At 36.3% G+C, this 13,385-nt stretch overlaps 1 protein-coding gene across 5 annotated transcripts in view; it reads right to left on the bottom strand.

Moving 5' to 3' along the window:
- Positions 1 to 13,385, bottom strand: part of ATG2B (autophagy related 2B) — a 141,728-nt gene that overhangs the window by 28,467 nt on the left and 99,876 nt on the right. For all 5 annotated transcript variants that reach the window (XM_072630300.1, XM_072630302.1, XM_072630301.1 and 2 more), the window contains 2 exons: positions 2,695 to 2,836; positions 957 to 1,162 (listed from right to left, as the gene is read on the bottom strand). In XM_072630300.1, coding sequence (XP_072486401.1) covers positions 957 to 1,162; positions 2,695 to 2,836 — 348 coding nt within the window. The remainder of the gene's footprint in view (positions 1 to 956; positions 1,163 to 2,694; positions 2,837 to 13,385) is intronic.

Below are 13,385 nucleotides of genomic sequence, written 5' to 3'. Positions count from 1 at the left end.
AATGGGGTATAGAAATCTATCTTGCCCTACAAGAAAAGATGGGGATAAGGGAAGGGATGAATGCAACAGAAGGAAGGGCAGATTGAGGGAAGGGGAAATCAGAATGCACAGTGTCTTGGGGTGGGAGAGGGGAGAGATAGGTAGAAATTTTGGAACTCAAAATCTTGTGGAAATGAGTGTTGAAAACTAACAAGAAATAAATTTAAAAAAAAATTAGAATTATTGTTGAACATGTTTCAATTTTTTTTTAAAGGTCATTAACCATGCTGCTAAACATTGTTATTTCTCCCTTGACAAGGAAGCTACATTGTAGAACCTCTGAATTTTAGTATTGCCAACAGCTTGTCTGAATTACCCAAGGGGTTTGTGCAAATAATATTATACATATATTATATGTATTTTATATGTACATTATGTACATGCATATGTATATTATAATATATAATAGTATGCAAAAAGTATACAAATATTATTGTTTAGACTACAGTAAAGGATAGCTATAAAACTACAAACAAATGTCACAAACATTTAAATCACATAAATTCAAATTCACAAATTGGCAATGGGCTTTTTAGGGAATTAACAAAGTTTTAAATAAAAGACCCCTCTGAAGTTCTTCACTCTATTTTGTATCTCAGTTTAACTCTTAAATATTTTAATCTTCCACAAATATTCTCCTCTAATACCTCATCATAGCATGGGAGTGAACCTGAAACAATCTCTGGAGGTCTCACCAAGTGGGTAGACCAGGTGACAGATGAAGTTTCTGTCATCCAAGGACCAGCCTAAGGTCAGAGGAGTTCATCAACCAAATTAGTGACAGGGTCATGAAATCTTTAGCTACAACACTCTGACTGCTTACTTTAGTTAAACATACTGATTTGCATTAGTGGAAGGAGTACCAACTCTAGTAAAATCACATATCCCTAAAATCATAATTATTAATAATTTCTTACATGAATGGCTACTTTAGGTGCAAAAAGAATGCAAAAGTCATCATTTTCTGAAGGTACATCTATCATTGCATCATTAATCAAGTGTTGAGTACATGAAGCATAGCTGGGACTAGGCTCCTGAGAGATATTCCCACTTTCATCTGGGAATAGGAAGAGATCTGAGCAAGATGATGGCTCCTGAGCTTGTGATTTTTCATCCAAAATACCTACATGGAAAGATAATTATGTTAAGTTAGGAAACATATCATTTTACTAAAGGAGAAATTTTCAATAAATAAGTCCTTTTAAAATTTAGAAATACATGTTTTCAAAGTTAGATATAGGTATACTATTCACAAGTCTAATTTATCATGTCTATGGCAAATTCAACATGATATGATGGAAATTCACACAGCCATCTGGGAGTCAAAAGACCTAATTTCTAGCCCCAACTCTATTACTAAGTAGCTATAGACATATTCTTTATGTAATCTTCCTAAAGCTTGGTTGTATCCTCTATAAAATGAGAAAGTTGTCCTCTTTTTAAGGCTCCTATTAAGAAATTCTATGGTATAACATAAAAACATTTTTAATTAACAGTATACATGCAATAATCTTAAAGTAGAAAAAAATAACAAGAATATACTGAAATTTAAGATTTAAATTTCAAAAGGCTGATTGATTAATTTTATAAAATGGCTTTTCTGGGCCTCAAATCCACTGAATTAGACTCAAAGAATGATAAATTCAAGGAATATTTTAGAAAAAAAAAGTAGGAAATATTTAAGTTTTAAGAGGTTTACTGACCAGAACATTTCAAATAGGATGCATATACTCAGAATATTTGTTAATGGTAGATTATACTACATTCTCTATGTTATTATAGCTTAGGGATCTGGAGTGAGACTTTGCCCTCTATTGTTTTTTTATTTGATTTTTCTCAATTATTATTAAATTTGTAATAAAATTATAATAAATGTGTAATAAAAAATTTTATTGCCACATGCACATGTGAGGTATCTGATAGCTATACTTGCCAAAAACACTTGTAAGGTATATTTTTATATATCAAGAGTATTCTTATTATGCACCAAAAATAGTGTGGTAGTTTTTAATGAAGAGGATTTATGATTGTGTGTGCATGTACACTGTCCACACATAGAAACTCTAAATTACTATTAGCAACTCTAATTCCTTGCTTCTACCGTAATGCTTTTAACATGGCATACATTTAAATTCAACATACTAAAACTGAATTAAGTGACATTATTTTACTCTCATTCTAAGTCTTGCTCATGCTGCTTTCCTAACCTGGTATTGCCATTTTGTGTATTTAAATGCTAACCGTGACTCAAGGCACATATCAAGTTTCACCATCTCCTTGAAAACTTCTATGGCAATATTTTTTTAAGTTATTTCTACACTACAAAATTCAATACTTAAACAGTAAACTGTCTTGCCCTGTTTACATTGCAGGTGCATGAATCTAATTCCCGAATCTAATTTCATGCTCATGACTGTGAATTTTCCAAGAACAATGATCATATTTCATATTTCTTCTCTATCTCCCAGAAACTTAAGGACCTACTCGGGACTCAATAAATAAGACTTGATTGAATGCTAGATAATCAAATTCTAAAAAATTTTTTACATACTGACATTTTTACTCTTAAATAAGTTGGATTTTGGAAAACCGCAAATATACAGTAATAAAGGACAGAATTACAATATGTTGATAAAGAGAATGTCTACATCTTACCATTAGATTGTGGCTTTACAGGAGAAGCAGCTTGCTGAGTATCAATTTCCTCCATGGCATCACTCATCAAATCTCTCAAGATTTGTTGATCAGCTTCAGGAAGTGCTGGGCCTCGTGAAGATGGCCAACTAGTGGTATCCACCTATATAACAACAACAAAAACTAATTAATTGAAGTTCACAAAAAACACTTCGTTAATTAAGTTCATAAGTGTAAAAGCACTTTTTTAGACTTCTTGCCCGGTACTTTTACAGATCATCCAAGTGAGAGAATCACATGTGAAAAAATATCCAGAGTTAAGGGTCAGAGAAAGAAGACACTAGTAATGGTGGTTGGTGACTCCATGTTGAAGGGTATGAGATTGCTATTTGTCAGTCTGACATTAAAAAGTGCTCTGCTATCTTCCTGTGGCTTCCAGAATGTAAGAGAGAACCTCCCAGAAATGATAAAACCTGATGAGTAAAACTCATTTCTAGAGATTCGTGAAGAACAATTGATAACTACCAGAAAAAACTGAGAAAACACTGCTAATGATTATGAAGTGTTAGGCAGAAAACAGAAGATCATAGAAACACTAGTATTTTAATCACTTCTGTTGAGTAAAAGCAAGAATTTAAGAATTAAAAAGGCACGGCGCGGCAGGGCGGAGGGGACCCGAGGGGCCCGAGAGTGGCGGGCGAGACCAGCGGAGCAGGAGATAAGCCAGGCCGAGCCAACGATATCAGCGCAACAGCCTCTGAAATCTTCAGCCTAAAGACGGGACTTCAGTGGGTCACTACTTGAACATCCAGAAGCTGGGATGCCGGAGTGATCAGTAAGTGCTCTCCCCTCCCCCCCGATGACCGTGAGGGAACCATAAAATTCTTCCCCAGATTGATCCTGGATCAGTGGGAGCAGCAGAAGGGGGCGGGTGGTCTCATAACACCAGAGGCTGGAGAGGTGGCAAAGGGGGATTCTTCCTACCGTGGTGGAGGCTGTCTGGAGGGACAGACGACCCAGGGCAGAGAAAAATTCGCACTGAGACCCAAGCAAGCCTCAGCCTGGGAGACGAGCCCCAGGAGGGGCGGGAACACGCATTAGCCTCTAGGCGTGCCCCAGCCCTCCAGGGGAAAAGGGAAGACAATAGGGAAGCTGGGATCACCATCCCCCGCACCTTGCCTTTGCCTCAGGCCAGCTGAGGAGATATCCTGAGACCAGACCACACCTCCCACACACCTATCAAGCTAAACCCAGGGTTGATCTGGGAAACAACAACAACAACAACAACAAAAAAAAAAAAAAAAAGCCTGCTTTTAGCCTAGACAAACATCAACTCAACTTGAAGATCTGTACCTTCTGACTGAAAGAACCAAAAGCTACAACACTCAGCCAACATCATGAATCGGAAAAAGCAGACGAAAAGTGAAAAAACCATAGAATCTTTCTATGGGGATAAGGACCAAAACACAAACACCAAAGAGGTCAGAGCTGAGACTGTACTTCCATCTGAAACCTCAGATGGGACTATGAATTTCTCGCAAGCACAACTAGATTACCTGGAACGTCTGAAGAAGGATATAAAAGAAAAACTGGCCAATGATTTTAAAACTATAAAAAAAGAATTCACTGATGAGAACATCAATCTGAAAAAGAAAATTGAAGAAATGGAAAAGGAAGTTCAAAAATTAACTGGAGAGAATAATTCCCTAAAAGGAAGAGTTAATCAAACGGAAAAGGAAACTCAAAACCTAATAGGGAAAATTGATCAGATGGAAAAGGAAACCCAAAACCTAACTGGGAAAATTGGTCGAATGGAAAAAGAAGTACAAAAATTAAATGGAGAAAATAGCTCCTTAAAGGGAAAAATTGGCCAGATGGAAAAGGAGATGCGAAAGCTAACTGAAGAAAACAATACGATCAAGATTAGAATTGGGCAAGTAGAAACTAATGACTCAATGAGGCAACAAGAATCAGTCAAACAAAATCTAAAGAATGAAAAGATAGAAGAAAATCTAAAATATTTAATTGGAAAAACAACTGACCTGGAAAATAGATCCAGGAGAGAAAATCTAAGAATTATTGGCCTGCCAGAAACCCATGATGAAGAAAAGAGTCTGGACAATATCTTCCAGGAAATCATCAAGGAAAACTGCCCAGAAGTACTAGACTCAGAGGGCAAAATAGTCATCGAAAGAATCCACCGTTCCCCACCAGAAAGGGATCCCAAACTCAAAACCCCAAGAAATATAGTTGCCAAATTCCAGAGCTATCAAGTGAAGGAGAAAATACTACAAGCAGCCAGAAAGAAACAATTTAAATATCAAGGTCACACAGTCAGGATCACACAGGACCTTGCAGCTTCTACATTAAAAGATCGAAAGAATTGGAACCCAATATTCCGTAAGGCAAAGGAGTTGGGACTCCAACCGAGGATCAACTACCCAGCAAAGTTCAGCATAACATTTCAGGCAAGGAGAAAGTCATTCAACGAAATAAGGGATTTCCAGAGCTTCCTGACCAAAACACCAGAACTCAATAGACAATTTGATCTTCAAATGCAGGTCTCCAGAGAATCATAAAAAGGTAAACAGAGGGGAAAAAACAAAAACAAAAACTTGCAACTCAATTAGGGCAATCTGTTTACCTCCCTGTAAGGGAAGATGATACCTGTTAATCTTGAGAACTGTGCAGCTATTATGATAAAAGGGATATATGTAGAGGGAACGGGCATAAAGTAAATGATGTCATGGCAAAAATATGATTTAAGTATGAGAAGGGAATGTAATAGGAGGTGTGGAAAGGGGGAAGCAGAAAATGGCAAATTATATCACAGGAAGAAGTACAAAACCATAGTAGAGGGAAGGAGGGGAGGGAGATGAGCATTGTTTGAGAGGTACTCTCATCTGATTTGTTCAAAGGAGGGAACAATAACCTTAAGCAGATAATCCTAACTAGCTCTATAGGTAGTAGGAGGGGAAGGGGGAAGAAAGGGGAGGGTGGCTAAAAGGGAGGAAAGAAGCAATAAGAGTAAAGGGGACTAAAAGGGAGGGGGGCTAAAAGAAGGAGGGGAAGGCTGCAGGAGGAGGGGGAGAAAAGTGAATACTATTGAGGAGGGGAAGGGAGACGGGAGAGTTAAAAGCACAAATGGTGGGAAAGAGGGTGGAGGGAAATACACAGATTGTAATCATAACTGTGAATGTGAATGGGATGAACTCTCCCATAAAACGGAGACGGATAGCAGAATGGATTAAAAGCCATAATCCAACAATATGCTGCTTACAAGAAACACATTTGAAACGGGGGGATACACATAGGATAAAGGTCAAAGGATGGAGAAGAATATATTGTGCTTCAGCTCATGTAAGAAAGGCAGGAGTAGCAATCCTAATCTCAGACAAAGCAAAAGCAGAAATAGATCTAATCAAAAGGGATAAGGATGGAAACTATATCCTACTAAAAGGCACCATAGACAATGAAGCAATATCATTACTAAACATGTATGCTCCAAGTGGTATAGCATCCAGATTCTTAGAGGAGAGGTTGGGGGAGTTGAAGGAAGAAATTGATAGCAAAACTATACTAGTGGGGGACCTCAACCTCCCCCTCTCTGAACTCGATAAATCCAACCTTAAAATAAACAAGAAAGAGGTTAAGGAGGTAAATAAAACTCTGGATAAGGTAGATATGATAGATCTTTGGAGAAAATTAAATGGGAATAGAAAGGAATATACCTTTTTCTCAGCGGTACATGGAACATTTACAAAAATTGACCATGTACTAGGACATAAAAATCTCACAATCCAGTGCAGAAAGGTAGAGATAATCAATGCATCCTTTTCAGATCATAATGCATTAAAAATTACATGTAATAAAAGGCCATGGAAAGAGAAACCAAAAATCAATTGGAAACTAAATAATCTAATTCTAAAGAAGGATTGGGTTAAAGAAGAAATCATAGAAACAATCAACAACTTCATTCAAGAGAATGACAATAGTGAGACAACATACCAAAACTTATGGGACACTGCAAAAGCAGTTATTAGGGGAAGTTTTATATCTCTGAATGCTTACATAAATAAAATAGAGAAAGCGGAGATCAATGACTTAGGCTTGCAGTTGAAAAAGCTAGAAAAAGAACAAATTGAAAATCCCCAAGTAAATACCAAATTAGAAATACTGAAAACCAAAGGAGAGATTAATAAAATTGAAATAAAGAAAACTATTGAATTAATAAATAAAACCAATAGTTGGTTTTATGAAAAAACTAATAAAATTGATAAATCTTTGGTTAATCTGATCAAAAAAAAGAAAGAAGAAAACCAAATTACTAACATTAAAAATGAAAGGGGTGAACTCACCTCCAATGAGGAGGAAATTAAAACAACAATTAGAAACTACTTTGCCCAACTTTATGCCCACAAATTCGATAATCTAAACGAGATGGATGAATATTTTAAAAAATACAAATTGCCCAGATTAACAGAAGAGGAAGTTGAATACTTAAACAACCCCATCTCAGAAAAAGAAATTGAACAAGCCATCAATGAACTCCCTAGGAAAAAATCTCCAGGGCCAGATGGATTCACAAGTGCATTCTATCAAACATTTAAAGAACAGTTAATTCCAATACTACATACACTATTCTTGAAAATTGGGGAAGAAGGAGTCCTCCCAAATTCTTTCTATGATACAAATATGGTTTTGATACCCAAACCAGGAAGAGACAAAACAGAGAAAGAAAATTATAGACCAATTTCCCTAATGAATATAGATGCAAAAATTTTAAATAAGGTTTTAGCAAAACGAATACAGCATCTTATCACGAGATTAATACATTATGATCAGGTAGGATTCATACCAGGACTACAGGGCTGGTTCAATATTAGGAAAACTATTAGCATTATCGACCACATCAACAACAAAGCTAACAAAAACCACATGATTATCTCAATAGATGCAGAAAAAGCTTTTGACAAAATACAACATCCATTCCTACTAAAAACATTGGAGAACGTAGGAATAAAGGGAACTTTCCATAAAATAATAAGCAGTATCTATCTAAAACCTTCAGCAAGCATTATATGCAATGGGGATAAGCTAGATGCATTCCCAATAACATCAGGGGTGAAACAAGGTTGTCCATTATCACCACTATTATTCAATATGGTACTAGAAATGTTAGCTGTAGCAATTAGACAAGATAAAGATATTCAAGGAATTAGAATAGCCAAAGAAGAAACTAAGTTATCACTCTTTGCAGATGATATGATGATTTACCTAGAGAATCCCAGAGATTCAAGTAAAAAATTACTTGAATTAATAAACAACTTTGGCAAAGTTGCAGGGTACAAAATAAACCCACACAAATCCTCTGCATTCCTATATATTAGCAACAAAGTTCAACAGCAAGAGATAGAAAGAGAAATCCCATTTAAAGTTAGGGTAGACAGTATAAAATACTTAGGAGTCTACCTGCCAAAACAAACCCAGGGACTATATGAACACAATTACAAGACACTTTTTGCACAAATAAACTCAGATTTAAGTAAGTGGAAAAACATTAGTTGCTCATGGGTAGGCCGTGCTAATATAATAAAAATAACAATTCTACCCAAATTAATATACTTATTTAGTGCCATACCAATTAAACTATCAGACAATTACTTTCTAGAGCTGGATAAAATAATATCCAAATTCATTTGGAAAAACAAAAGGTCCAGAATATCAAAGGGACTAATGAAAAGAAATGCTTGGGAAGGTGGCCTAGCGCTACCAGACCTTAAACTGTACTATAAAGCAGCAATTATCAAAACCACTTGGTATTGGCTAAGAAACAGAGAGGTAGACAAGTGGAATAGACTTGGCACTCAAGATGCAGTAGGCAAGGAATATAGCAACCTTCTGTTTGATAAACCCAAGGACCCCAGCTTCTGGGATAAGAACTCATTGTTTGACAAAAATTGCTGGGAAAACTGGATAACAGTGTGGCGGAAATTAGGCATAGACCCATACCTGACACCGTACACAAGAATAAAGTACAAATGGGTACATGATTTAGGTATAAAGATTGATACCATGAATAAACTGGAGAAGCAAGGAATAGTGTATTTATCAGATCTATGGAGAAGGGAAGAATTCTTTACTAAAGGAGAGATAGAATGCATTATGAAATGCAAAATGGATAACTTTGAGTTCATTAAACTGAGAAGTTTTTGCACAACCAAACCCAATGCAACCAAAATCCGGAGGGATGTAGTAAATTGGGAAAAAATTTTTACAGCTAAGCTCGGGGATAAAGGCCTCATTTCTAGAATATATAGAGAACTGACCCAAATGTATAATCATACAAGTCATTCCCCAATTGATAAATGGTCAAAGGATATGAACAGGCAATTTTCAGAGGAAGAAATTAAAGCTATCTATAATCATATGAAAAAATGCTCTAAATCACTATTGGTTAGAGAGATGCAAATCAAAACAACTCTGAGGTACCACATCACACCTATAAGATTGGCAAACATGACAGAACAAGAAAATGATAAATGCTGGAGAGGATGTGGGAGAGTTGGAACACTAATTCATTGTTGGTGGAGCTGCGAGCGCATCCAACCATTCTGGAGAGCAATTTGGAACTATGCCCAAAGGGCTACAAAAATGTGCATACCCTTTGACCCAGCAATATCGCTACTAGGACTATATCCCCAAGAGATCATAAAAATGGGAAAGGGTCCCACATGTACAAAAATATTTATAGCAGCACTCTATGTAGTTGCCAAAAACTGGAAGTCAAGGGGATGTCCATCAATTGGGGAATGGCTGAATAAATTATGGTATATGAATGTAATGGAGTACTATTGTGCCATAAGAAATGATGAACAAGAAGACTTCAGAGAGGCCTGGAAGGACTTATATGACCTGATGCTGAGTGAAAGGAGCAGAACCAGGAGAACTTTATGCACAGCAACAACCACAGTGTGTGAGAGTTTTTTCTGGTAGACTTAGATTTTTGTAATAACACAAGAACTTCTGAAAAAAAAAAAAAATCCCAATGGTGGACCTCAAGGCAAAATGCCTTCCACACTCAGAGAGAGAAATATGGAAGTCACTCACATAATGTAGCAGATCATGTTTGTGTATGTGTATCTGTTTGTGTATCATGTTCTGATTTGTTATACGGATTCTTTCATTTATCTTAGTCTGATTACATAGCATGACTATAGTGAAAATATACTCAATAGGAAAGTATATGTAGAATCTATACAGAATTGTATGCAGTCGTGGGGAGGGAGGGAGGTAGTGGGGGGTGGGTGGGGAGGGATAAAATCGCAATTGTATGGCAATGATTGTTAAACATTAAAAAATAAAAAAAAATTAAACAAAAGGAAAAAAAAAAAAAAGAATTAAAAAGGCAGATCTGGAAAGTGAACAGATAAGTTAAGAATATGGTAACTGGTAACAGGATTTGAATTTCTAGATCACAGTTTAAAATACAGTCTCTTAACCAGGGACTGAATGGTAAAATGTAGTTATTTAGAGAGCTACAAATCCAATTAAACAACCACTAAACTGAAATATAAAGAAGGACAAAAATGCATACAGTGACAGCATATAGCATAAGTAAAATGTAAGAAGACCAACAAGAGTAGAGATTTCCAGAAATTAGCAGAAAATAAAAATCAGAAAAGGAGATAGATCCATGGCCTAAAATATTTACATAAAGAAGCACTAGATCAAAGGTGGGAAACTTGAAGGCTTGAGGCCAAACGCTGCCCTCTAGGTCCTCCAGTGCAGCCCTCTGACTGAAGCCAAACTTCACAACTTGGACTCAAACAAAAGGCTGCACTGAAGGACCTAGAGGGCCATATGTGGCCTCGAGGCCGCAGGTTTCCCATCCCTGCTCTAGATATAGACAACAAGGAAAGCTTATACAGGCAGTATGGTGCAATAGAAAGAATACTAGATTAAGAATCAGAGGACTTGGGTTACTTTGGGAAATTACAGAGTATTTTCACTGATCCCAAACTCTCATACAAAACCTCAACTTTTTAACATTAATATGGTGGTGATAAATGAACAACAATCTCTGGATAGACTGATTGGCCGGAGGCAGCGTGAGTCAGGGACCAGAACAGAAAAACCAGTGGCTAAATACTGCCTTGTCTGCCTCGGTGACTATGCACTGTTGGAGCATAAGTCCTAAGATGGGAAGTGAGTCCCCTTAAGATAATGGTATGGAAAAGGGGACAGAGAATCCTCTGAGTATTCCTTCCGAAGCTCATTTGAAGGAAAGCTGGCTATATTCCTTCTCCGATCTACTCCCAAATGAGAGCAGAGAGGAGGAGAGGGGAGGGGGAGAATGTAGATTCTGGGAAGGATCCTTTTGAAATTGATTTTGAGTCAGAGTAAATTGACATGAATAGTTAAATTTTGAATGGTCTAATCTAAAATTAGTTAATTTCCTAAAAAGAGAGGATCTGTATTGCTCTCTATCTGTTCTGTTGTATATCTGTGTGTTTGCAAAGTATTTCGTTAAATTGTAAATGCAGCCAGTAGAGTAGCGAGTGAATGGAGAGAAGAGAGAGACACAGAGAGAGAGATGTCTTCCTATTTGGCTTGATCTGTTGCATGAATGGTGTTAATAGAGAGTCTGAAAACTTTTTAAAAGTTTTTAAAAAAAAAAATCTTTCTGCATTCTAAACCCTGGTCAGGTTTTTGAATGTGAAAAAGAAAGAGTTTTGCTCTTTGCAAATTATTTAACTCAAAATAAAAAAAATGTGGCTCTCTTGATAAGTTAAAAATTGCTGGGCTCTTAACCTCTAAGTTTCTTTTTTTAAGAAAAAAAAAAAAGCTGGAAGAAATGGCGAGTAGTTCGTTTGAAATGTAAAAGACAGGGGGTATGGGTAGAATAGCTGAGTAAGTATCCACATGCCCAAGACCTGGTACTCCCTCCCACCCCTCTATCTCATTTCAAAAAATGTTTAGCCTGATTGAGAAACCAATAGACAGAAGTTACAGAAGGTCATTGGATATAAAAATTGTTTACTGTGATTTGTAATTATTATTATTAGTTACTAAGCTTGCAAGCTTCATGCTTGGAAGTCACACTTTATCTGCATTAAATTAAACTATTTAGGCCTTTTGCCTGGATTGGGCAGGTTCTTTAGTTAATCTGCCTCAAAATTTTTTGTTGGAACTAGGAAGGTCTTTCCCCTCAGGGGAGGAGCAAACCATTCCCTACCTCACCTAAAGAAGGATCTCTTTTGTGATAGAAATTAGCAAAGTAAAAGACAGGCTACCTGGAGTGAAAAGTTGAGTTTTGACTTATTGAGATCTCAATGATAAAATCTGTACTTCATGTTTAAATTAAGTAAATATATCTGATACCAGACAATGTGTTTAAATTTGCACATTCCCTTTAGAATTTCAGTGATTTCTTTTAGAAGATTCTGAAAGATGAAGCCAAGGAGACTGAGTGCTTAGGCAGTCAATTAGGAATCTTTTGAAACTATGAAGGATTCTGCCTGGAGAGAGTGGCATATTTTAAGCTAACCTGAGGAGAACAGGTGGGATTAAAAAAGAAAAAAAAAAAGGTTAAAATATTTATCATTAGTGATTATAAATCCAGATTTGATATGATTCAAGTCAAAATCTGTCCTGAAGGAATAACAAGCAGCATCTGAGTGTGCTCTTCCTATCAGGATCAAGCAGAAAAAGATATTGTTATTTAGTCTTTATGACTGTAAAGTGCTTAACACAAGGATCCCACATTAATGTAATTGTTACACAATTTTTAAATGTGTATTGTGTTATATATAGACTGAGGTTTTAAAAGGATGTGACAGAAATTTGATAATCTGAACCTTATATTTCGTCATAAATAAGCAGTAATAATGCTGATGTTTGCTACACAATGGTAGATTTAACTTTTTTTTTTTTGCTTTGAGTTGGAATGGGATTCCAGTGCAGACAGTTATGGTTAAGATGCAGCGAAAGGAAGGATAATCTGAATAATGGGATTGAAAGATTTGGAAAGATAAATAAATTTGATTGAAAATATGCAAGGCAGATAAGGAGGTTTGAATGGTTCTGGATGGGTCACGTTCAGATGGTTTCAGTAAGTGATGAGGGTGTGAGGAAATATTTTAAGAAGACAAAAAAATCATGTAACTTGATTTGAAAAATAATAGGTCAATTAAATTTGAGATGACTCTATCTGAAAGGATATCAGGTGATAGAGTGTGTGTACGTGGTGGTAAGGAGATGAATTACTGTTCAAGGTGATTGCATTGTGAAATTAATGATGAATTGGTTAAAAAGTTGTAATGAATTCTGTGTAACAGTTTCTGTTTTGTAGAATTCCTATTGACAAAATGAGAGCCCTTGGGGGGAACACACACACACACACACACACACACACACACACACACACACACACACACACACACACACACACACACACACACACACACACACACACACACACACACACACACACAGTGGGTTTGATTTTCAAGCCTGTTCCATCTAAGGATGCACTAAGTATGTTAAAAAATTTATTTCTATTGTTAAGAAGGATTTTTGTTATGAATCAAGCATTTACAAAAATATGCCTGTGAAAAGAAACTTGGTAAATGTGCAAAGGCCTGGTTTTAGATCTTTTGTAATTTTTGTCAATTAGGTTCACGAGGATTGTGTGATAAATTATAAACTGT

The sequence above is a fragment of the Notamacropus eugenii genome, chromosome 1 (genome assembly GCF_028372415.1).
Source record: "Notamacropus eugenii isolate mMacEug1 chromosome 1, mMacEug1.pri_v2, whole genome shotgun sequence".
NCBI lineage: Eukaryota > Metazoa > Chordata > Mammalia > Diprotodontia > Macropodidae > Notamacropus > Notamacropus eugenii.
Note: the sequence above shows the minus strand (reverse complement) of the source record. Positions and strands in the feature narration are given on the sequence as shown.